This window comes from Maniola hyperantus, chromosome 3 (genome assembly GCF_902806685.2).
Source record: "Maniola hyperantus chromosome 3, iAphHyp1.2, whole genome shotgun sequence".
Classification (NCBI taxonomy): domain Eukaryota; kingdom Metazoa; phylum Arthropoda; class Insecta; order Lepidoptera; family Nymphalidae; genus Maniola; species Maniola hyperantus.
Genome location: NC_048538.1, coordinates 14,685,467 through 14,712,311, shown reverse-complemented (window position 1 = coordinate 14,712,311; position 26,845 = coordinate 14,685,467). Strand labels below are relative to the sequence as shown.

General features: G+C 37.3%; 2 protein-coding genes across 4 annotated transcripts; one reads left to right on the top strand and one right to left on the bottom strand.

Annotated features, from left to right (window-relative positions):
- Window positions 1-850: 850 nt before the first annotated feature.
- Window positions 851-15,031, bottom strand: LOC117996559 (CD63 antigen-like). The gene is made up of 6 exons (XM_034984633.2): window positions 14,909-15,031; window positions 14,587-14,691; window positions 13,059-13,250; window positions 3,266-3,436; window positions 2,714-2,941; window positions 851-2,294 (listed from the first exon to the last, which is right to left on the bottom strand). Exons 2-6 carry the CDS (start codon window positions 14,650-14,652, stop codon window positions 2,229-2,231), a joined length of 723 nt encoding a protein of 240 aa, XP_034840524.1. The 5' UTR covers window positions 14,653-14,691; window positions 14,909-15,031; the 3' UTR covers window positions 851-2,228.
- Window positions 15,032-15,743: 712 nt separating this feature from the next.
- Window positions 15,744-26,815, top strand: LOC117996468 (tetraspanin-9-like). 3 transcript variants are annotated; one of them, XM_069509372.1, is made up of 6 exons: window positions 15,744-15,791; window positions 17,449-17,605; window positions 23,092-23,123; window positions 24,164-24,337; window positions 24,924-25,127; window positions 25,764-26,815. In XM_069509372.1, the coding sequence occupies exons 1-6, from the start codon at window positions 15,759-15,761 to the stop codon at window positions 25,929-25,931; spliced, it is 768 nt and encodes a 255-aa protein (XP_069365473.1). In that variant the 5' UTR covers window positions 15,744-15,758; the 3' UTR covers window positions 25,932-26,815. The 3 variants fall into 3 exon arrangements, 2 of the variants coding, with proteins under 2 accessions (XP_069365473.1, XP_034840416.1); XM_034984525.2 differs by lacking the exons at window positions 15,744-15,791; window positions 23,092-23,123; window positions 24,164-24,337; window positions 24,924-25,127; window positions 25,764-26,815 and adding exons at window positions 16,697-16,768; window positions 18,550-18,726; window positions 19,209-19,424; window positions 20,228-20,654 and having other exon boundaries at window positions 17,449-17,637; XR_011238532.1 differs by lacking the exons at window positions 15,744-15,791; window positions 17,449-17,605 and adding an exon at window positions 21,355-21,742 and having other exon boundaries at window positions 22,944-23,123.
- The last annotated feature ends 30 nt before the right edge of the window (window positions 26,816-26,845 follow it).

Genomic DNA, 26,845 nt, shown 5'->3' with positions numbered 1-26,845 from the left:
GAAGTGTCAATTTGAATGCCACAGTGTATAAAGGCCCCGTATTCGTGACTGGGATATATTTTGTGGATGTGATTTTTTAATTATTTTATACTGTGACTCGAAATGTGTTGCTTGCAAGACAACAGCTGTATTGTGACTCAACGCGACTGATGTTCCTCTTAACTCGATGTTCATAAAGTGAACCCTTGTAATCATCCTTTGTTAAAATTTATATCATGGTATAAAATAGGAAAATAAAAATGTGTGTATCTAGAACACCAACTGCTGTTTTATTTATTGCAGACCATTATTATTAGGTACTAGCTGACTTGGCGAACTTTGTACCGCCTAACAGTCGATTCTCTATTTTTTTTTTACTTACAATTTTTTAAATTTTTCTCCGTAAGAACCATCCCCCTACTTCAAGGAATATTATAAAAAAAGAATTAGCGAAATCGGTTCAGCTGTTCTAGAGATTTACGCTTAGCAACACATTCAGCGATTCATTTTTATATGTAGAAGATTGGTTCTCTTGTCGATTGACCATACGTTCGTTCAGTCGAAGGCCAAAACTCGTTTAGCATCTTGATGGAATTCACTTGCACTGCACAGCAGTTGTTCGCACATGTGTGGTGTTTTTATAGAAGAAGGTCACAAGTACGGCTGCTTTTACATGTAATCGTTTTGCGGGATTGCTAGGTAAGATTCGAAAATTACCAGACCGATTTTATCAAAGCCAGTGAACTCTGAAGCTGATGCCGTAAAGATAAAAGGATTATCATATTTAGCGTGTGTGAGATTGCATCAGTAGGGCGACAGTAATACGGGTCGTCTAATCTCTTATTAACTGGATAAGCAAAGAAAAACACGGTTTCACCATAATATACAGATTTATTAGAAATGTAAATATAAATACTACAAGAAACACTTCGTAAAATACTAATACCATAAAATCGTAGTTTGATAGGTTGCCGCATACATACCAAGCTTAAAGGTCGTCACCTATTGACTTGCACATCATAAGCACTGTACGTAAGTTTTATTTTGAGTGAGAGCAGAAAGTTCGAAATATTAATTTTTTAAGAAAGAAAATGGCCCGATATGTATGCGGCAAATACAGTTGACAAAAATCTCTTCTCTATAAATAATTTAATTAATGACAATTTTTACGCTCACTTTTAATTTTTAGCACTTCACAACGTATCAAGGTAATACGGAGACAAACGTGCACCATTCTATATAAATAGACGATTATAAATAGCTACATATTATATATTCGACAAAATATCCTAAACTCTATAAATTATTTCAATAAGAAAAGTGCAAATTGTGATAAATGATTTTGGCATCTAAGTAACCATTCTATTCGAAAAATCAGTCTTCTAGGCTGAGCACACCTCATTTTTGTGATCTGTAAATTGTGTCTTCTCGCTTTTACAAGTGTTGCCAACTTTCCGGATTTTATTTTGTAAATCTACGCCCGCAATGGTCACACTCCCCGCACCGTTCAAGCACATTAAAGCTCTTCAATTATTGAACGTGTGCTTAGAGTATATTATGCGGAAAAAGCTGGCCCCGCCTGCAATTCATTACTTTCTTGTCCTTTACAAATTTTGTATTTAAAGAGTACGACTTAGTAAGTATGAATGTTGCTAAATGCTTGGGCGGTGCGGTCGTTGGTAAGTGAGTAACGACCTTAAGTTGGATAGTTTTGGTTGTTCTAAAGAAATCCGGGCGGTTGGCAATAATACCTCGCACTGGATGTACTATGAGTGAAATCTATATAATGAGAAAATCTATAATGTAGCAATTACGAGAATAATAATGAATCTGTGGTGTGAGAAATATACTACCTATATTTATTATTATTTAAAAATATCATTAAATTATCATTTAAATGGACGAAATAAAAATAAATTCGAATATGGATGAGGATCTATCGTAAAAAAATAACAAAATATAGTAAATATCGACTTTAACTTAAAAAAATATACTTACGAGCAAAACATCGACAGCTGAGAATATTAATTCAATATCATTTCTGTATCGCAGAACTAAAACTTGAATGAAATTTTTGCTATGATTATAAAAACTACCAAGTTTTAGCTTTAAAAATCGTAACACGATCCTTGTCGTGTTATTCACACTTTGGAATTTGAGTCGATATTTTGGCTCGTGAGTGTACGACGTAATAAATCGTACTTATGCTAAATTAAACAGATGTAATAATTATAAATGGTTAGACGAGTTTAAACGGTTTCGTATTGGCTGCGGATAGAGCGAGCGAGACAGCATGCAAATATGACACCGAGAAGCTGAAACAAAAAAACAAATGTTGATCAGAGGTTTATTTTGTAAGTGCAGAAAGTTCTAAGTATCAGATTTTTAAGAAAGAAATAAGAATAAACAAGGTAGGTCTGTATGTAGCAAATACCTACAGTTGATAAATTGATTGATACCGTTTCCCTAGCGTTTATGTTCCTATGTAAATTTGAAGAATAAATAAATTATTATTAACTCCCGCTAGAAACGTTTCTTTCGTTTCTCGTTCAAGCTAAAGGATACTACAGAGAATTTGCGCTAGTTACCTGAACAAAGGCAAAGCCCAGTCCGACTCCACCAAGTGACAGAGACTCAAGTTGGCAAGGATTTCTCCCAAACAACCCTTCTGGTGCAAACTCCCGCTAGAAACGTTTCAGCTAAAGAGTAAACTGCAGAAAATTCGCCTCGTTACCTGAACAAAGGCGATGCCCAGTCCAATTCCGCCAAGAAGCAGCGACAATGGCTTCAAAATGGCGACGATTTCGCCCAAACATCCCTTCTGGTGCAGCGTGGGCGAGGTGGCGGTGCAACTAGCGATGGTATTGTTGGCGATCACCTCCCGCCCGGCGCAACACGAGTCGGGAATGGGCAGCGTGTTGTTCTTCCAGTCTTCAGGGCCGGTGATGCCGCAGCATTGCATCTGTAGGGTTTATAAAATATTTTTTAGAACTACCCTCAAAATTGGTTAAAAATTATACGCAATCGTCAATAGTGTAAGTTAATAAATATATTATAAGAAATATGAAAGGAACAGTTATGGTTCAAATCATAATTATAGAAAGACCGAGCGCATCACAAGAGGCGTGACAAGTGGTGGCGTGCCGAATGGCGACTATTGCCTATTGCAAGTTTATCGAAAACATACATAAATATATATGGTACCTATCTTGCGCTTGGGACCCATGCGCCCGCGACAATACATCGCCGGTAGCTCGCAATGCCGGCAAGTGGGGGCTATACTCACTTCAGTTTGTACCATGTCGAAGTTCTTTCGAATCATGGGGTCGTCACCGTAGTGCTTGAGCGACTCGTTTAGCGAGCGCATCAAGGACGTCTCCAGGTCCTGGTGCTTCATGTAGCCCGCGATGCCGACGGCCAGCTCCGCGATGAAGATCAGCAGAAGGAACACCGAGAACTGAAATAGAAACATTTCTAGAGTCAGAACTAGAGTTACTGACATAGCTCAGCGGGTTGCGAAGCTGTAGTGGCAATGGGTAGGGCACATAGTTCTAAAAAGCGATAGACGTAGCCGAGGAGCTGGAACAGCGACCTCGCACCGAAAAGCTCATTGGTAGATCCCCACTAGGTAAGAGACGAGATGAAATGAATCACACAAAGCCGCTGGATTCAAGCGGTGGGAGACCGTGGCGTGTGGAAGCCCCTACAAGAGACCTATGTCCAGCAGTAGACGTCTACCAGTTGAAGAAGATGATGATGATAACTTGAGAAGGCAAAAACAAATAGACATCTTCTAGGCAAGCTTCAACTTACACTTCATCATTGCTTTTCATCAATATTCAAGCATGATTGCCGTCGAATACATGCCTATAAAAACTGAAGTAATATATACTAGGTATATACATTTATACAAAACGAAAAAGTGACTGACTATCAACGCACAGCTCAAACTACTGGACGAATCGGGCTGTAATTTGGCATGCAGATTTCTATTGTGACGTAGACATCGCTAAAAAAAGATTTTTGAAAATTCAACCCCTAGAGGTTTGAAATTTGTGTAGTACACGCGGACGAAGTCACGGGAATGTGGGCGATTCTAGAATTTCCAACAGAAGCCATTTCCTGACCAAATTATTTTAGTTAGGGAGGTGACGATTCTTAACCGACTTCCAAAAAGGAGGTGGTTCTAAACTCGGCCCGTTTTTAATTGGCAAATCTGACATCAATATTAAGGTGACGCAGGACGCTCGACCGAAATTGGCAGCGCACGTGGGTAACGTGTTTGCTTTTCACTTGACATTGTATGAGAAAGTTGAGAGGCACGATGATTATCACTGCAATCAAGCGCGCGAAAAAGGTTTAGGAAAAGTATTTTTGAGAAAAAACTACTGAATTTATGTTTGCAAAGTAAATTTATTTCAACTAATGAATAAATAAACTACGTCTAATGATAAATTGTTTTAGAATTTTCATATCCCTAATCTTATTTATTTACGCCCAAAGTTGTCATAAATTTAGTGTTAAAATAGGAATCTTTTGAGGCTCGTAACTTTTAAATCAATATTTTTTTCAATGTTTTAGATATCATTGAACCTAGATAATGACGAGATAAATCAATATAATTCTTAGTATTGTGCGTACGATATCGAATATTGTTGTATTTTCCCTCCTACGTTTGTATGGAGAAAGCACCGAACTGAGTCCCCTTAAACACTGAAAGTCGTCGACATCGATATTGCCATAACAAGTGGTCGGGTGTAGTTTATTAACATAATACCAGTTGTTGCTCTGGATGTTACGCAATAATTAACGCGTTGGGCAAGTTTTACTTACAAGTAATCACATTATCATAACGTTAAAATTGTGGCGATTGTTAACAATGATCATCTTCATGATTAACCCATCGCCGGCTCACTACAGAGCACGGGTCTCTTCTCAAAGTGAGAAGGGTTTTGGCCGAAGTCTATCACGCTGGCCATCATGTGCGGATTGGCAGACTTCACACACCTTTGAGAACATTATGGAGAAGTCTCCGGCATGCAGGTTGCCTCACGATGTTTGCCTTCACCGTCAAAGCAAGTGATACATACATTCAAAGCGACAAAATCATGGACGACTGTCAGTTTAAACGTTTAGTAGATTTTTTTATCAGATAAGATGATGGGGCGGAGAATTATCCAGGTAGGTGTCATGCAAATATCAGTCATGACTCATGCAATAGTAATTACTTATTACAATTATTAGAGGTTACAGTTAAATTTACACTTTAATCATAATAATTAAAGCTAATTTATTATCTACTTCACTGAAGATATTAAAATATCATTTGCATAAACCAGAGCGTTAAAATGTACCTTTGTACCACTTGGGGATTTAACATTGAGTCAATGAATGCTATGAAATGAATCATATCGGATTGATGACGAGGCATGACCGACAACGGTTTACCTACTTTTACGAACAAAACACTTTTTCCTTGTGCAATAAATGACTACACTAGTAATTAGTAATTTAAAAAATTATTAATAAATAAAGAATTTGGAGCAACATCCGCTTGCAAACTAAGGTACCTACTGTAGGTACATAATATCGCACCCCTAGGTCAAAACTAGTTAACGCAAAATACCAGAAACTAAGAAAACCCATTTTTTAGGGTTCCGTACCGCAAAAGGAAAAACGGAACCCTTATAAGATCACTTTGTTGTCTGTCTGTCTGTCCGTCTGTCTGTCAAGAAACCTACAGGGTACTTCCCGTTGACCTAGAATCATGAAATTGGCAGGTAGGTAGATCTTATAGCTGACATTTGGAGAAAAATCTGAAAACCGTGAATTTAGGGGTTAGATCACACAAAAAATATTAAATTGTGGTCATGAACTAATAATTAGTATTTTCAACTTTCGAAGTGAGTGACTATATCAAGTGGGGTATCATATGAAAGGTCTTCACCTGTACATTCTAAAACAGATTTTTATTTATTTTTATGCATCATAGTTTTTGAATTATCGTGCAAAATGTCGAAAAAATACGACTGTAGTACGGAACCCTCATTGCGCGAGCCTGACTCGCACTTGGCCGGTTTTTATAATCTACAGAAGGTATAAAATTTAAAAAAATATATATATATAAACCGACTTCAATAAAAATTAAAATATAATTTAATTTATTACCGAATATATTATGTATACAATAGTAAATGCAATTCTATAATAATATTTTTGGAGTCGGTGCCAATGAGGTGTCACTGTGGTCTGTGGTGTCTCAGTAAGTCAGTGGTATAGGTTTTTAACTATAGGTATGTGGGTAGTTGGGTAGGCCTAAATGTTCAGTTTTTATGATTATGATAAAAACTAGTTAGATAATAATTATAATATGGGTACAGTACATGCTTACACGACATAAAAGACAAACTATATGTCCAAGGTTGAAATTATTCTATATCAATTATGTTTGTAATACGTAACTTACGTATTACAAACATAATTGATATAACCAGTGCATGTAAGTTGTAATAACAACATGCATATCTGTACGTGCCTACTGAAAATGTAACATTCTTGTGGACTTTAGGTTGATGTAGATATTGAGATGTCTGGTAAAGTAGATTCGTACTAGTATGTCATAGATTACTAGTACAACACAAATAACGAACAACGCGTCATTTGCATGATAATCCTACCGATTTTCTACCGACATGCAAAATTTCAAATTCCAAGACCCAGCTGCTTGTATAATATTATGTTAATATGTCAGTCAGTTAGTTTGCCCCTTTATAATGTAGTAGCGACACGCCCCGGCTTCGCACGCGTAGCTTATTACAATTTTCGCAGGGATCTCTAATTTCATTTAAAATAAAACATAGCCATAAACATACTAGATGATATGATGCCCGCGACTTCGTCCTGTTTAATTTTTCGGGATAAATAGTAGCCTATGTCCTTCCCGGGGATGTAAGCTAATTCTATACCAAATTTCATCAAATCGGTTAAGCTGAGGCCGTGAAAAGCTAACAGACAGACAAACACACTTTCGCATTTATAATATTAGTATGGAAGTATGGATAGATTTTATTTTAGATAGGTCATTGACTTTACAATCTACAATAATAATGTTACATTCAAGAAAAATAAATCCTAAGACAAATCAAGTAGGTACTTAGTAGTGGAATGGTGCCAAGTATGCTACGACTAGCGTTCCCCCAACGAATTGTTCTGATTCTTATATATTTTTAACATAAATAAATCCGCCATTTCACCACAATGTTGCTAAGACGATGGCTTCGAGAAGAGAAACAATAATTTACTGCCACTTTATCACATCACGACTAAATCGTTTTTATTTAGAGAACCATCTACTTCGCTAGTTTAGGCCCATAGTCCGTTTTGCTATGGCTGTGTAATTTAGTTGTAGGTATTATACCTACGGTATCTAGCAGTGTTACGCTATTGGTCAAGAGTCAAGACGTCGCGTCGGCTTCCAGTTCGAGAGATCGTGGATTCGATCCCGGACATGCACCTCTAATTTTTCGGAGTTATGCGCATTTTAAGCATTCAAATATCACTTGCTTTAACAGTGAAGAAAAATATCTTGAGAAAACCTGCATGCCTAAGAGTTCTCCATAATATTCTCGAAGGTACGTGTGTAATCTACGTGTCTTTCAATCCGCACTTGGCTAGCGTGGTGGACTATGGCCAAACCATTCTCATTCTGAGGAGACCCGGCCTCAGTAGTGAGCCGACGACGAGTTGATGATGATGATGGTAGGGAAAATGTACAAAAATAATAGTCAAACAACAAATTTTCAATGGGTTCACTTAGGTTTTTACCGAGATGACATAAGCACTGAATCTTGGGGAGGGATACCTTTTAGGAAGACTTTTAAATCATTTTTAAGGTAGACTTTTTAACCTGATTTAGGGTAACTCCAATGAAATTTAAAAAAAAAATACAAGCGGACGTAGTCTTGGGATAAACTAGTACGATTTCATACAAATGGGCCTATTAACGTCAAATTAAAGGGAAAGGAAGTAACCGTTTATAAGATGAAACGACAGCGTGTCAGAGGTCACGGATTCTGGAGTGGTCGCGGCCAATTGACTCTAGCGAATTGGACTCTTGTGTATTTAGCTTTCTCTGGTTCCATAAACTATTTCAATGAAAGCGATACAATTTAGTAGGTGCTATAATTCATATTAAGATCTATACTAGTAAATGAACATAGTAACATACATCCAAACATCCACACTTTATAATATTATTAGGATTAGGATAGTTTTTGATTTATCATGCAAAATGTCAAAAAAATTGTACGTACTGTAGTACGGAACACTCTTAGCTTAGCCGGTTTTTTTTTTTAAGTCGGCAGCCCTAGTAGTACAATACCCAACTTTTGAATGGAGTATGGTGGCCAACTACTATTATAACTAGTGTACTTTGATACCCCATCGCGTGGTTAGAAACACGGAAACCTTAATAACTATTAAGCTAAATAAACTAATCGGATATCCTCCATGGATGAAGTTTCGAGTGTGACACAATTCACAAAGTTATACGGTTGATGAAGTAAATTCAAGGTTTTTTTATTGTTATAGTCTAAGTACCTATTTCTATATGCATATTATGCATACAGGAATAGGTTATATAGTACTAATATTTTAAAAGGCACCTTATCATATACTAGCTTATTCCCGCGACTTCGTCCACAAAATATTTAAAACCCTTATTTTACCCCCTAGGAGTTGAATTTTCAAAAATCCTTTCTTAGCGGATGTCTACGTCATAATAGCTATCTGCATGCCAAATTTCTGCCCGATCCGTCCAGTAGTTTGAGCTGTGCGTTGATAGATCAGTCAGTCAGTCATTTTATATATTTAGATTAGTTATTATCTGTACCTATATATTACTATATATTAAATCTGATAAAAGTCCATCCAATGACTGATTGCAGATAGCTTTGAAATATCAAAAAAAAAAAAAAAAAGATTAGTTATTAAAATATTAGTTTGTATTATACAGTATGAGGAAAAAGTTGACTCAAATTTTGTTTCAAGGCTGTTTCAAGCATTGCAAATCATTTTACAAGGTCTTGAAAAATAATGGTCAACAAATAAATCAGTACCCTTATTATAAATGCGAAATTGTATTTGTTTGTTGGTTTATTGGTTTGTTTGTTTGTCCTTCAATCACATCGCAACGGTGCAACGGATTGACGTGATTTTTGCATGGGTATAGATAAAGACCTGGAGAGTGACATAGGCTTACTTTTTATCCCGGGAAATCAAAGAGTTCCTATGGGATTTTCGAAAATCTAAGTCGCGGCCATCAGCTAGTAGGTTTATAAAAAATGCGAAAGTGTGTCTGTCTTTCTGTATGCCACAATGTCGCACTGTGTTGCTCTGGCGTATAATATTACACTAGGTACCTACCTACCTACTTTTCATACATGTATTGTACTTAAACGTATCTGTCTGGAATGAACACAGCATATTATCTGTTTTCCGTTATGATAACAGACAGTTGAAAGCAAATGCGCACTGCCTAGGATAATACGCAACAGATCGAGATAGCAATCGGGGTGGGGACACCCCGCACAGCCCCCACACTAACCAGGTATATAGCGCGGGTGTGCGGGGCGTCCCCCCGCCTCATAACCCAATTGCCATATCGACCTGTCACGTACTATACCTATTATATGTTCCTCCATATCGGTCCTGGTTATTATCAGTAAAATATGACAATAACTGTAAAAACCTAAGAGTCGAATTAGTTGTACGCGGAAGAATCTGGGAACCCTCCGCAGTATGAGCCCAAGAAAACTCCTACCACTATGCGATTAATGGAAAGAGGTCACGACCCTCGGCAATGAGGAATATGGATATAAGAAATAAATAAAATTAAATTGAATGACGCAGAGATGTACTTATCTTGGGCAAACGGTAAGGATAATATCCTCCTAGCAAACGATAGGTTCCGAGTTCAATATCGGGTGTTACCCCTAAGGTGTGGAATGCCCTAATTTCCTGCTAAGTATAACTTGAATTTAATACCTACTCTTCAAGGCAAGAGTAAATAGGCATCTTCTAGGCAAGCGCGATCCAATCTAGACCTCATCATTGCTCTGTTTCTCGGGCATGATTGCCGTCAAGCGCAAGCCTATCTCACAATAAAATAAAAGTCTAGCAAAAAGGCTAGCGGAAAATTTTACTATAAGTTTTTCGTTTAGCATTTCGTTTTAAGCCTTTATATAAAAAAACGAATATTGACTAACATAATAGAGAGAGAGCCAGCGCGTGCCAAACCTTCCTTATTTCATAAAAGCTGAAAGTTTTTCTGCGTAGGTACTGTCCCCAACACTGGGAGGAACGTTTGTTTGGATCATGGTGCCTTTGAGAGATAACAGGTGTAAAAAATCTTACGTCAAAGTATAAAGTCAATTTTTTAGGGTTCCGTACCTCAAAAGGAAAAACGGAACCCTTATAGGATCACTTTGTTGTCTGTCTGTCTGTCTGTCTGTCAAGAAACCTACAGGGTACTTCTCGTTGACCTATAATCATGAAATTTGGCAGGTAGGTAGATCTTATAGTTGAGATTTGGGGAAAAATCTGAAAACCGTGAATTTAGGGTTAGATCACACAAAAAAAAATGAAATTGTGGTCATGAATTGTATTTTCAATTTTCTAAGTAAGTTAACTATATCAAGTAGGGTATCCTATGAAAGGTCTGTGCATTCTAAAACAGATTTTTATTTATTTTTATGTATCACAGTTTTTGAATTATCCTGCTGTAGTACGGAACCCTCATTGCGCGAGCCTAACTCGCACTTGGCAGGTTTTTTTATATTATCTTCGGACTAGTATTAGAAATCACGTCATGAGTTGCCAGACACTTAGGCTGAGATCTATAGAGCGCACTTTGACTTTGGTCAGACTTAAGATTGAGTTAAAACGAGACAGATTTATGTGAGAGATATAAGCTAAGGCAGTGTACGCTTTATAGATCTCTTAGTTAGTGTCGTGAGAACCCCCGCAAACCAACATTAAACGTTAATAATTTATTAAACTTTAAAGGTGTCTGGCAGGAGGTTGCCACCACACGCGCTGGCTCTTAGACCATAATTTATAAATTTATCAGTAAATCACCATTAATTAACATTAAATTACATTCGAAGGCTATTATTAATGAATAATAATTAAGAGACATATTTTAGACCTATGGATCTGTACACTACGAATTTAGGTATACAATGGGGCCGATTCTCTTGTACACAATCTCTAAACTAAACTAAATTAACAGGTCTAAATTTAGTGCCATCCTTTTCCCCAAGCAACATTATGAAAGGGATAGAATTAGATTTAGACATGCCATTTTAGTTTAGTTTAGAGATTGTGTACAAGAGAATCGGCCCCATTATACATACTTATTATAATGAATTGAGTACTAGACTAGATCATACCCGCGACTTTGTCCGCGTGGATTTAGCAAATTTCTTCAAAATCGGTCAAACGGATGGACCGTGAAAACGTAACAGACAGACAGACACACTTTCCCATTTATAATAACTAGGCTGTCACCGCTAGTAGGACAATTATTGACTCAATCCATATTAATATTATAAATGCGAAAGTGTGTCTGTCTGTCTGCTGGCCTGTCACGGCCCATGCGTTGAAGCGATTTTGACTTTGGTACAGAGATAGCTTGCATACCGGGGAAGGACATAGGCTACTTTTATCCCGGAAAATCAAAGAGTTCCCACGGGATTTTTAAAAAATTAAATCCACCCGGACGAAGTCGCGTAGGAGTTGAACCCGTGTCATCCACAGACCACAGGGCAACAGCGTACACCACTGCATCAGTGAGGTCGTCAGGACCACGTCAGGGTTATTATTACTACTATCAGTGAAAGAAAATAAACAAGCCTTGGAATGACATGCTGTAATCATTCGTTGTTTACGAATTGCGACGCGACCGATATAATAAAAACAATAAGATAAAATACACACAGACCAACTTCCCAACTTGCATGTTATAAATATCAATAACTAGCAGTTGCCCGCGAATTTCTGGTTTCTCATGAGATCAGAAATTTTCCCGCTGCAAAAGGCCTCACTTACCTATTCACACAGTCTCACCTTAAGGCACGAAACCCAGAATACCTAAATGTCAATTTTCATACCGTCGCCATTATTTTAATTTCGTGATATCTCCCAAGATATTAATCTAAGTGAAATGATACAAAGAGCAATTTTGTTCTAAATAAAATTAATCACTTGAGATGACGAACAATTTTATTTTGATAAGGATTAATACTATGATAGTAAAAACACCTTCGAAAGCTTTGTTTTAGACCACATTTCAAAACTCACTCGATTTTTCTTATTTAAAAGGTACCTACTTTAAAACTTAAAATTTTGTTATGGTCTAGCTCGTTTCCCTATCGCTTTAAATTTTTTATTAAAAATTGCGCTCGCACTTCTCTTTATTTTGTATTCTAATTAACTAAAATTCGTCTAACCACGTACTTACCCCGTCAATTAGTCGAGTAAAAGTGTGTTCATTATTAAAGAATTCGGTTGGCTCTGATAAAACTCCCCCTGAAATCAATTGCTGGCTACGGCGATGCCTAGTGGGGTATCATATGAAAGGGCTTTACCTGTAAATTCTGAAACAGATAGTCGAAAAAATACGACTGTAGTACGGAGCCCTCGGTGCGCGAGTGTGTTATCAGTAAGGTACGTATAATTTATTTGGCCCTGTTTCATATTAGAGTGACAGCATCAAGACCAGAAGGCACAGCAGATATGTCTGAAACCAGTAAGCGGCGCAAGTATGCCTCTCTTATTGACGGTTACATTTTTGTTCCATTTGCCTTGGAGAGTGAAAACCTAGGGCTATAGTCTTAGAGCAAAAATTTTTTTACAAGACTGTTTTTCACTGTGGTTAATAACCACATGTGACACAAAAGCTGGCCCATTTTTTGCTAAAAGGATAAGCCTGGTTGTCTAGTATGGAAATGCAGATATTATTATTGGCATGATTTGTACAGTTATTGAAAATATAACTAGTGGTATAAAAAGAAACTTACAGTAACAATCATGCAGTGGTTCTCCTTGACCGCGCCGCAGCATCCGAAGAATGCCACCACAAACACGATCACGCCCACTATGATCAGCATCACAGGAGCCGACGTGTAGAAGTCCTCATGCGTAAGGTCCACATATGGATGTGCGTTTATCTCCGATTTGGCACCCACTACCAGGATTATCAGCCCTGTTATCTACAAAGATAATTTGGATATTGATCCTTTGTTATTTATTTAACAGGAAGCCAACGGTACACAAAGAAATATTTTTTTTTAATATCTAAATTAAATGTAAAAAAAACAACATTAAGTTAAAACTAAAATAAATTAAATTAAATCTAAAACCTCATCAAAACCACCGCAGCGAGGCATTGTACCCAAGATGCTGGCAGCATAACCTCTTTGGATGGCCAAACTAATTCTTTGACCAAGGTAGCTGCCAGCTCTTGGGTCCCCGGTTGACTCGATATCCCTTTTTGAAATTTCATTAAAAAGAGCTTGAGCCCCCGAGCCCCAAGGTCTATTCATATTTGCGCCTCTTGGCCTGTTCGGCGCTGCATCCGTTGCATCCGCCATGCATCTGCATGGGATGCAGCTAAAGTGTCTGCACACGTTGCATCCAAATTTTAAATTCTATCAATTTTATAGTATAATTTTTTTTTTAAAAAAGAATATTAGTCATTTAACATGGCCTTTCCTCTCCAACTAAGCGTCAAGCTTGTGCTAGGAGTAGGTACGACAATAGTGCAATGGGCGGGATTTGAACCTTTCGTTTTCAGTCCACTCCTTTACCCGTTGAGCTATTGAGGCTCAGAATGGGCGAATAAAGAGTTAAGTGTGGTATATTCCGTACAAAATGACGCCTCATGCGCCATTTTAACTCTACCTACCTTTGAAATAAGGACTAAAAACTTACTTTTCACATGAATTTTGACACAAAGTTAAAATGGCACGTGAGGAGTTAAATTTTACGTGCTATACCTACATACATATGTAGCTACTATGATTTATGAGTAACTAGATGATGATGATGATTTAGGTTTTTGAAAACCCCGTGGGAACTCTTTAATTTTCCGGGATGAAAAGTAGCCTATGTCCTTCCCTAGGATGTAAGCTAACTTCTGTACTAAATCGAATTTGCTGAATTGAGAACCACCTCCTTTTTGGAAGTGGGTTAAAAATTATAAGTAGGTGGCATGGTGTAATAATAAAAATAATTTACTGGCAAAATATTACAATATTTAACGTTAATTTCTATTTTCTAAACAATAGAACTTCAAATGACTTTGAAGTTCAGTTAGTTAATTTTAATTTTGCCAATGTTGTGCAATCACACCTTTTAAATTTAATCATAAAATTACGGGTAATCTGCATAACTGTTTTTGAGCAACTGCGATAACAAGTTTCATGTTTTTAAAATGTGAAAGGACAACTTCAAATAGTATAGCGACATATAGAAACTTCCCGACAAACACATCGATGGACAAACCGTTTAGCTTCAAGGAAAAATAGCCATGTAAAAAATACTCACGGCAAACAAAAGATTGAAGCAAAATAGAAGGTATTTCACACAAGACATCCCTGCACCGATAGCCATTTTTAAATGATTCTTCTATTCTATTTTTAAAATTTGTACCTGAAACAATTTAAAAGTATTTTATTTAAGGGTATTCCCTTTAGCTGCGCACTTCGCAAGCCAAAGTCAAAACATCGATTTGCGTTGCGTTGAGTCAAGTGAGTCAATAAGGAAAACTTTTCGCACGATTATCACCATTTAAATCACTTTTGCAGCATCAACAACACTTTCAATAACAAATCGCACTGCTGAATTCGTATAGAAAACAAGAGCTTACCGCCAAATTGTATTTTTTTGATAAATAAATTGCACTAACAGCTGCCGTGCTCAGCAATCCGAAACAAAATTATGAAAATTAATTTTCAGTGTTGCCAATTTCGATAAAATGCGGTAAAATGAGTCATGTAACATATTATATTTTTGCTGCCATTATTAAAAAAAATTTGCAGCCATATAGGTACGTTAGTACTATTATAATATTATTCTGTGCCATAGCCAAAACGTGGTTTTAGATTCATGATCTTCTTTTTAATATACACTACAATAAAATACAAGAAGGAAAAAAGCTGAAAAAAGTGTGAAACGTAAATCGAAAAGTAACTGAACTGGGATTTGGATTTGGAACAGAATGACGAACTAAATAGATTGGAAACGGAAAGGCACGGTACATTGGCAACGGGTAACTTTAGAAATATCTCAACGTCATCTCAAACAGGGAATGAGTTTAAATTAAAATGAAAGTCGCTAATGCACTCCACAAAAGAAAGTAATAATAACATGAGATAAAATTCATAATTCATGTTCAAATAAAAGAAGGAGAAACAACATCCAAACATTCGATCGTGGAAAATACCTACTAAATCCGCGCGAATCGCCGCTCGCTTTCAAAATTCAACATATCTGTAAAGAGGTCCCAAGATGGTCAAGCGGCTTGATGTTTGCAGGTAGGTAATTTTGTTTTGCTTGCTCAAGCAGCTTGATATAATATCCGTCAAGCAGCTTGAGCTAGCAAGAGGCACTTTTCTAAATCCGTACTGGTGGTTAAACAAAGTAACGTGCGATTGAGGTATGCTTGATCACAGGTATCGCTGGGTTGCCGCACGGTGTAATGTCTTGCAAGCCTTCTAATGAGCCGATTGGTGCAAAGTGGCGCAGAACAGGTATGAATGGCAGTTTTTAAAGTCGGCTAGACTCTCTTTGGGTCACGACAACGCAGCAACGCAAGAAAGCTGCAATTGGTCTATGTTATATTCCGCTGAGTTTCTTGCTAGCTTCTTCTATGTACCTAAAATCTCTTTTCCGAACCGCCAGTAGTCTTGATTAGTCATGAGCCACCAAGGAACTTAATAATCTCTACGAGAGACATCAGATAGCCACTAGATAATATTTGATAGATAGTATAAGTACCTACTATTATATTATTATTCTGTGGTGAATAAATAGTACCTATTTGAATTTGAAACAAAAAATATCTAAGACCCAAAACACTATTTTCGAATCTTGTATGTATGTACTTGAAAAGTCGGGCCTCGTTCTGCTAGGGTTCCGTAGGTACATATTATTATTACTTCCAAGCTGGATATCGCTACAACCCGTGAAAGAACAAAACCCTAAAAACATGTCCGTTTGTTTTGATTACAGCTTATGTAAGGCTACATATTACACATGCACTATTTATAGTTAAAATTTAGATTAACATATTTCATTTAAATGTACATTTGTTTAAAGCAATGCCAAAAAACAATGAGCGTATTAAACATTTTTTTATTAAAACCAGTTTTAAATATACCTATTTTAAATGGACCTATTTCATTTTAAAAAAATGGTTTTTTTTCAACCCTTAAGAGTGACACAGACAGACAGCAGAGGGACAATAACATGGCTCCGTTTTGCCCTTTGGGTACGGAACTCTAAAATGCGTAAGATAAAGATTAGATGCACGTCAAGATAACTGAGATATTGGCCAGTTCGAGATTGATAAACCTTTCAAGTATCAGTTAGCTGAAACACTTTTCTTAAACCGACCACTGTTGATTTTGTTTGTTACAAACTGCTATAGGTAAAACTAATAATGAAAGTACCTACAGTGTTGAAATCGGTGAAGTATTCGCTAGCTGCAGTCAATTGTTTGTTTTTGGTAAGAAAAGTGAGCTAGATCCCTGTAGATTGTACAGATCGTAGTAATTATTAAGTAGGTAGGTACTAAAGTACCTATAGATCTAATGCTACAGTGCGACAAGGCTCTTGCACTTGAATGACTTTGACAGGGGGGCGCTGTTGGAGAACAAATGCTTAGAATATTCAAACAAGCACAGAGGGGACACTTGACGGCAACGCCAGTTCCGATTATCGCCACGCGCCAAGATAGCCTTGTCATGCTATGTGGTGTCATGTCATTGTTATTTGGGATAAAATAAAATAAATTCATGCACGAAAATGATTGAATGGATCAGCGATATGATTTATAGTCCAGTAGCCACCGCCTGTTTTTTCTTTTGATTATCACCACTAAAACTTACTTAAATTAATTAACTTTAGATTTCATTATTTTCATATTTCGAATTAAGTTTGGTAGGTAGGTAGGTACCTTTATAATACGATTACCGATTTGTGATTGCGCGCGTTGATGTTCTTTTTTTGTAATTTATTTAAACACTTAAATAAAATCATTGGTTATGGGATTCATTTATCTAAGTTACTAATAAGTAGATAAAATATCATTTATCAAGCCATTATTTCCATATTGATGAAATTCCCGATTTTGTGATTGCTGCTATTTTATTTTGTTATTCACTAAAAATGATTTAATAATTACAGGTCACAGGTTTAATTCTTCTCACAGTGGGCCTTATTGTTCTAACTAAATTTAACAATTATGATTTATTTGTGACGAAGATATTTTTCACGGTTCCCAACTTTGCGATCGCGACCGCCGGTATAATTTTCTTCACGACTATACTCGGATTCTATGGAGCAATATCGGAACAATTTTATTTTATAGCTGGGGTAAGTTATAATATTAGGTAGGAATATCTTTTCGTTTCTTGGGATTGAAGGAGGAAAAGCACAGCGTTGGAAGCCCCCCAACTACGTGGACAGGCGACATCAAACGAGTCGCAGGGAGCCGCTGGGCCTAGGTGACAAGACCGTGTCATGTGGAAGTCCTTACAAGAGACCTATATCCTGCTGCAGTGGATGTCTGTTGGTTGATAATGATGATGACGATGAAGGGTAACAATTATGTATATATTTTTTTTAATTTATAGACTAGCGCTTGGCTGCAATCAGACCTGGGTGGCAAGTGATGATGCAGCCTAATATGGAGCGCGCTTGCCTAGAAGATACCTATTCACTCTTGTCTTGTACTCATATTATAATTTGGTGGGAAAACTGATGCTGGAACGGTGTTCCAAATCTTGGCGGTTTGAATTAGAAATGAGGAGGCAAATCACTTCGTACGTATCCGGGGAATTTCGACTACGTATACCTACGGGTGCAGACCTTGGCGACGTTGTACCTACACCGCATGTTTAGATTGGATTATGTAGTACACCAATAACATACTTACGGCCTAAAATCGAAATACCTAGTGCCTATAGTGCCTTCTTATATTATTACCTTATTTATCTTGTGTAGGCAGTGGCGGATTTGCAGTCTTGGCCGCCCTAGGCCCCAGGCCATGTAGTAAATCAGTGCCAGCCGTCCCTTTCTCAGCACTCATGATAATATACTACATAGTTAACGATTTTTTTATTGCCAACTTTTATCATAACGTCAGTGATTTTTTTGTCACGATTGGCAGCTTCTAATACCTGACCGCCCTAGGTCCGGGCCTAATGGGCCTTAGGGCAAATTCGCCACTGTGTGTAGGCCTACGTTACAATGTTATCCTAGTGCCTTTTTATTTTTTGTTTATAGTATGTCGCGTTACTCGTAACGGTGTTAATATTTGAAATATCTATTACCGTGCTGGGATTCGAGCTGCAAAACATAACCTCCGATGAAATAGGCAGCCCGATGTCTGACAGTATGGAAGAATATGGACCAACGGAAACAATGAGTGTCAATATTATTTGGGATAATCTGCAAATGGGGGTAAGTTCCTAATCCCTATTTTAATCGATTTCAAAAAAGAATGTCATGTCATGTATTCGATCTGTAGGTATGCGATATGCCCCCGATTATCTCATAGACCAATGAGCCAATTTTATATTTTTAATATTTTCGAGTTTTAACTTTTTAATTTAAAAATTATATGGTAAAAATTAAAAGGTTATGCTTTTCAGAGCTTTTGATGTCGGTTCACTTTAAATAAAAAATCGGTCAAGTGTGAGTCAGACTCGCGCATCGAGAGTTCCGTACTACAATCGTATTTTTTCGACATTTTGCACGATAAATAAAAAAACTATTATGCATAAAAGTAAAATATGAAAGTCTGTTTTAGAATGTACAGATAAAGCCCTTTCATATTATGATACTTAGTTGGTTTGAAAGTTGAAAATACTACTTTATTTGTTCATGAACATTTTAACATTTTTTTGTGATGTAACCACAAACTCACGGATTTTTATTTTTAGTTCCAATGCTGCGGACTGACTGGAGTAGCCGATTGGATCCTCAGCAGGGCAGTGGTGCCAGTCAGTTGTTGCCGCATGAACCCCGGGACTATATCGCCTTTCGAATGTACCACTGCTCTTACATATAGAGACGGCTGTCAGTCTGCACTGAGCGAGTGGCTCGGATACAACGCGTATGCGCTCGGAGTTACGGCGGCTTTTGTCACTTGTTTACAGGTATGGCTGAAGCGCTTCCGAGACGGTCAAGCGGCTTGATGGCAAGCACGTAGATTTTTGCTTGAGCCAAGCATGTTGGCCGTCTATAATGTTTGTTTGACGCTTGAGTCAAGCGTTTACCTGCTTGCTCCGTGATGCGAATTTATTTTTTGCTTGAAGATCAGGTACGAAATGAGAAAAGTGCACCTTGCTGACTCAAGCTGCTTAACGGGCGCAATCAAAGCAAAACAAAATTACGTGCTTTCCATCAAGTCGCTTAATCGTCTTGTGAAAGCCTTGATAGTATTTTATAAATACTTACATATCAAAAATTGCGGAACGGCGATTGAATCATCAGTAGGACATTGGTGCCAGTTAGCTGTTGCCGACGCCGTCATCATATGAAATTGCACCATTTGCATCCGAATTTCCGTTTGAAAATATAACTGTTAGTATTCCATTTTGAACCTGCTCCTACCAGACTAGAGGGCGCCAGTACCCTGGCGCCCTGGTTGCACACGGGCGCCATAAGGGCTAGAGACGCCTCTGACAACGCGTATGCGCTCGGAGTTACGGCGGCTCTTGTTACTTGTTTATAGGTATGTCTATAGATCATCATCATAATCAACCCATCACCGGCTCACTACTGAGCACGGGTCTCTTCTCAAAATGACAAGGGCCATAGTCTGTCACGCTCCCAGCCTGGATTAAGTTTTAAAAATCCGAAGCTCTCAAGAAAAGCTCTCTGAAGTCTGAATGGTATTGTCTGTTGGTCTGTTTATAATAATTTAAAATTTTCTTTAAATTCTGTTTTGTTGTTTCAGGTTCTAATTATAGCCGCGGCTGCTTGGCTAGCATATAGATCCAAATACGAGGAAGTTGAACTTGAACGATAAAGTATTTAAACTAGCTGATGCCCACGATTTCATTCGCGTGGATTTAGTTTTTAAAATCTCGTGGGAACTCTTTGAATTTCTGAGGTAAAAAGTAGCCTATGATGTCACTCTTCTGGTCTTTTATACCCATGCAAAAATCACGTTGATCCGTTGCTCCGTTGCAGCGTGATTAAAGGATACACCAACAAACAAACACACTTTCGCATATGGGTAGTGATAAGTACACATTTTTTTTTGTGAGGTGATCACAAATTCATTTTTTCATCTATTTTCTAATGTAGATTAATGGTAGATAGCTAAGATAGGTTTATTACTAAGTAATTTAAACTGTAAGTATAAATATCGATTAAATAAAATGTATACATATTTAAATGCTTTTTATTAACTTCACTGGAAAGTTCCTTATATAATATTATACAAATGGGATGTTGGGATCCCAGCCGGCATCTCTCAAGTCATCATAGCCAGCTTGTGGGTACTGGATACACAGCACTCCTAAACTATAGTGATTCAGGAACTGCGGATGATGCAATATTATTTTTAGTGCCAAGCATTGAACTTCACCATTGAACTTCGGATCTCAACCCCTCAATCTTAAGAATTTTTTTATTACGACCGGCTTAATGGAAATGTGCCGTCAATTTACAATGTTTAACACGCTTACAATGTTACCCTTACCGACTATACCGTGTCTATAGTCCATGTCTATACGCTATAATCCACAATCCTAGTCTGTCCTTCTGTGACATCTGTCAGTTGTCATTTCGACAGTGATTTCAACATTTCAACGATCACAGACTTGACTTTGACTTTCGGAGTTTTTTGGCGGGGTTTCTTTCAGCATGATAAATCGTGGTTACTTCAAAATAAAATACAATTCAACAAAAGACATGTAATCTTCTAAATATAAAAAAGCTGACTGACTGACTATCTATCAACGGACAGCTCAAACTACTGGACGGATCGGGCTGAATATAGCTGTTATGACGTAGACTTAGCTAAGAAAGGATTTTTGAAAATTTAACCCCTAAGGGGGTAAACTAGGGGTTCGAAATTTGTTTAGTCCACGCGGACAAAATCGCGGGCATAAGCTAGTTTAATAATATAATGCATTCAACTCAACAATCTAAATTCTGCATGATTCGTATTTTAAGTACTTACCTACCTAATCTAAAATATCGACAATCGTTATCAGCCAGCAAAAAATTATCAGTGAAAATCATACTTGAAAACACCTAGCCAGGTTTTCGCATAACTTTTCATCCTCGACACAGTGCAGTACCTACGTGGAAAATACGCAAGATGGGAATAAACTATAATCCTGAAGCGGTCTGTGAATTTTTGTGTACGGTATTTCAGTGGATAATAGATAAATTCAAAAAGTTGTGGTCGGTTTTGACATCCATAAAATTGTTGATATGGACGATCACAATATTATTTGTTGTAAGTACCTACCTATCCATTTATTGTACTTTATATCCTATTCCGTCCTAATACAAATAATAAAAAATCCAGCCAAGTGCGAAGCAGACTCGCGCACTGAGGGTTCCGTACTACAGTCGTATTTTTGCGACATTTTGCACGATAAATCAAAAACTATTGTGCAAAAAGAAAAAGTTTAAAAAGTTGTAACCCGACTACGGAAAGATAGAGAAAAATTAAATAAAACTGTAACCCGACTTGGTATAAATAATGTAAACTAAAAATTAAGAAACAAGTCAGATGCTTTGTGCTACCATTCGTCTTGAGACGCAATTCACGTGACATAAATTGCCGCTGACAGACAGACGGACGTATAGTGGTGGCTTAGTAATAGGATCCCGTTGGCACCCTTCGGGTACGGTACATAACCCTAAACATTCCAACATCAAACCAATATTTATTAATTAATTGTACCTAGGTACAATTTTTTTGTTGACGGGAATTTTTTTAAGATGGGAGAGATGGCGTATTGTGGGGTTTCTACAACTAAAACCCCCTCGGTGGCGATCCTTAGCACTCGGCACATATTTTGAGAAGCTCTGGGAACATGCACCGGTGCCTTTCTTGCGTGATGCCCATTGGGTTCATCCTGGAAGTTTTTTTTCAAATGCTTATCGGTACGACAAGAGGCGGCTGCTTCCTCCAACAACTATTTTTTTAATTTTTATTAATTCAAAATTTTGTCGTTTCCATTGTGCGAGTTTGATGGAACAAAACTGCCATTTTTATCCATGTTAATTTTTGTATTCTACGCTGCGCCTTCCGGTGTGATGTCGCCATTCCAGCACCTTCAGACCCTAACGTCTATCGGTTTTCCGAACTACGAGTATGTGCCCTGCCCACTTCAGCTTCGCAACCCGTTGAGCTATCTCGGTTACTCTAGTTCTCCTACGGATGTCATCATTTCTGATTTGATCACGTACAGAAACTCCGAGCATAGCTCTCTCCATCGCACGCCGATTGACTCTGAGCTTTCTTATGAGGCCCATAGTTAGCGACCCATAGCGACCATATTATCTCGGATCCCATACCTATGTCATCACAGGCAACACGCACTGTTCGAAGACTTTCGAAATACTTAGTACATACCTACTTACTTATAGGTTACAATAATTTTTAGTTTTAAAAAAACAATTTTAATAACTAAATTATACTTTCACAGATAACCGGATTATCACTTCTGATAGTGGGCATCTTTGTTCTACTAATGTGCAACAATTATTTCGTTTTGATCGACAATACGTTCTTCTTGCTTCCCGTCTTTATGATTGCCACCGCTGGTATCATTTGCTTGACTGCATTCTATGGAGTCACCAGAAACAAATATGATTACGTTGTTTCGGTACGTTATTTCGATTGTATATACGAGTAAGTAGGGATACAGTACAGTATAAAAATTGAAGCTGTGATAGCCTAGCGGTTAGGACGTCCGCCTTCTAATCAGAGGTCAGGGGTTCGATCCCGGGCACGCACCTCTAACTTTTCGGATTTATGTGCGTTTTAAGTAATTAAATATCACTTGCTTTAACGGTGAAGGAAAACATCGTGAGGAAACCTCCATGCTGAGAGTTGCATGCATCCTGAGAGTTTTCCATGATGCTCTGAAAGGTGTGTGAAGTCTACCAATCCGCACAAGGCCACCCTGGTAGACTATGGGCAAAATCCTTGTCACTCTGAAAGGAGACCAGTGCTCTGTAGTGAGCAGACGATGAGTTGATGGAAACAGAGGAAAAAGAGATAACTAATAAGTAGGTACCTATTTTAATTCTTGAAATCTTTTCTAATAACATTAGATTTAAAAAGTTTTTTTTTTAATAAAGAAGAAAAGTTTACTGTGATGAGAAATCTAAATATAAATAGGTAAGTAAGTAGGTAATTATAGAAAACATACCTAATCTACAAAGGTACGCTGCCGCCTGCCGTGTAAATCCAAAACACTGTATCTTAGAAAAACCTTTTGAGAAAACTGTTTGAGAAAATTGTTGAAGGTTTTTCTAAGATACAGTGTTTTGGATTTACACGGCAGTACTGTGATTTTGTACGATAATCCAAAAACATTATATCCTGCAAGTTACCAAACTAATGTGTTTGACAGTGTTTTTTTCTTTAATTTTTCAAATAGCTTTTCCTCAAATTGTCTTTCAGCAAGCCATTATAATACAGTAGAAATAAATAAAGTGTGTGTACTGTGTAGGCGATTATTTTCTCAATATAAAACGCATATTCAACGTTTCCATCCTGTTTACTTAAACAGTTCGTTGATAATGTATATAATATATGTATATACATTATCAACGAACATATTATATAGTTAGCGATATAATCTAATAAATATATGCATGTTTCTAATATATTACCTAATTATTATTTGTTTCGATACAGTTTATCACGTTACTTGTAACGATATTAATATTTGAAATAACGGTTACTGTCCTTGGATTCGCACTGGAAGACAGTGCTTGGCGAGGCAATGTTATACTTTATAAAATGAATGAGTATATGCAAGAATTTATTAATGGATGGGGTACAACATTTTGGAATACTATGCAAAGGGAGGTTAGTATTTTTAAACTAGTTTTTAAATATTCTACACTCCTGGCCATACACGATCAAGTATCCAGTAAACTTGTCGGTGCATGGACCTCAGTGTGCACCATGCTTGACGGTGTATTGCATCATGCTAGCTGGCGAAGAAGGTCCTGGATGAAGGGAACCTACGAGGCTGAGTGAAGCGGAAAGAGGGCGGTTTTTTTTAAATAAAAATAGCAAACGCAATAGAGTAAACGGTGGCAAGCAAAGCGGGCTAGCGATCTTGGTAGCGAAACGAATGTCAGTGAAACTTGGAAACATCAACGTACAGTGCGACAAGGCTATCTTGGCGCGTGGTGAAAATCGGAACTAACGTTGCCCTCAAGTGTCCCCTTTGTTCTTGTTTAAATATTCTAAGCCTTTGTTCTCGAACAGCGCCCCCCTGTCAATATTATTGAAGTGCCAAGAGAGCCATGTGAAGAAATTGGTTTTCCGCAACATGGCGAAGTTTTTTATTTTACTGGTCACTATATTAATATATAATAATAATATACCTATAATATATATATTATATAAATAATAATACACTATAATAATATTATTTCTTTTCCAGTTAAGATGTTGTGGCATTACAGGTGTAAAGGACTTTGGAACTAAAATACCTATCAGTTGTTGCTATGATATAACCACTTTTTCACCGTTTGAATGCACGTCTACAAATAGTACATATTACGGCTGCTCCTATAGACTGGCCGGCTTGGTTGCAGGATATGCGCTTGTTATTGCAATAACGGCCGCCACAGTCACTGGTTTGCAGGTATGTTCATATATCTACCGAAAGTAGCAAACAATAAAGTAAGTACATATCATCATCATCATCAACCGATAGGCGTCGACTGCTGGACATAGGTCTCTTGTAGGGACTGAATCCAGCGGCTCCCTGCGACTCGTCTGATGTGATCCGTCAACCTAGTGGGGGTCTTCCAATCATGCACCTTCCAGTGCGAGGTCGCCATTCCGGCACCTTGAGATCCCAATTTACTGCTACGTAAAGCTACGTAAAGCTACGAGGATTCCAAACGCGTCGGTCTGAGAAGACCCCACGACAAACTCAGCCGGGTATTCTTTTTACTATCACCTCTTCACGAAATCACTTAAAGTTATTCTAATAACTATCTTAGGCTTATCTTAGATTCTAAGCTGTTAAGCAACTCATTCCCAAGCTTTCTTATCATTTAAATAATCCTTTATATTTTAGTAGGATTTTCAATAAGTTTACGTTTTGTGAAAACATCTCCTTCTATGAGACATCTCCAATATGTCTTCTGGGAGTTTGTTATAAAAACGTTCACAGTTTCCAATAAATGAATTACTAAGTTATACCTACTTATTTATGCGGGCATTGATGATAGATAATAATTCACAGATTTTAATGTTTTTATTTAATTTTCAGGTTGGAATTACATTTATAGCTATTTATTTAGCCTATCGAGTGAAAAGCCAGCAAGATATACCATACAAAGGCTTATTAGAATCACCAATTAATCATGGATCGAAGGCTAATTATAATGCTATACCCGGTCTGATTATCGGTGGAGCAGACTCAAACCACGTTATTTAACAACATTTTTTATTAAAGCCGACAAATAAGTATTTTTACTATATATGTACCTATTTAGACTGGTGGGCGGCCGCTGAAATTGATTTTTATTTTTTTAATTAAAAATTTTTTTGGGCGCGTTGGTTGATGGGGGAAACCTCAAGGTCTCGTCACCGATATGCTAATGTTAGGTAATAGGGCTCGGAGTGCCGATAGGTATATGTAAAAACTTAATTAGTCAATGGATTTAAGTAAAAAAAATTATAAAATTTTAATTTTTAATGAATTATTGAAAATTCAAAAAAAAAAGCCCACTGTTGAATCATAGTTTTGCGTTTTCACTTTTGTCGGCAATCCTCAGTTCCTCGCTGAGAAATTTCTTTTCTTATATATTATAAGACTAACTTTTAAGTGTTAAGATTTACTGTTAAGATCTACCTAAAATATTAACCTAAAAAACGGCATTAGGAGCAATAAAGTGGTTGTACCGCCGCGCCATCCAACACGGCTGAGAAGCGTTCGGAAAACTCCGTGACATGTTTTCGTCAGGTGATGAAAAACAAAAGTCTTCGAACAGTGGGTGTTGTCTTGTGGCCCCTGTAGGTCGATTGCGAAAAACCTGCATCAATCATTATTACAATCGCAATTGCTGTGATTGGCTGAATTAATGCTATTCTTGTTGCAACAGTGCATTATAGTGCAGTGCATCCAATTGTGGGCGAACGTCAACCAATCTGAGGTGATTGCGATCGTGACATTATAGCTCTCATTCTACCGCAATCGAGTCAATGATGATCGATGAAATAACTGAGACGACTTAGGGCTCCGAAACATAGTATAATTTATTATTAATAATCCCAATAATAAGCACTACTTTTTATATATACTTAAATAAAAGGAAAGTACATTTATTTCTGGATTTTATTTATTTATTT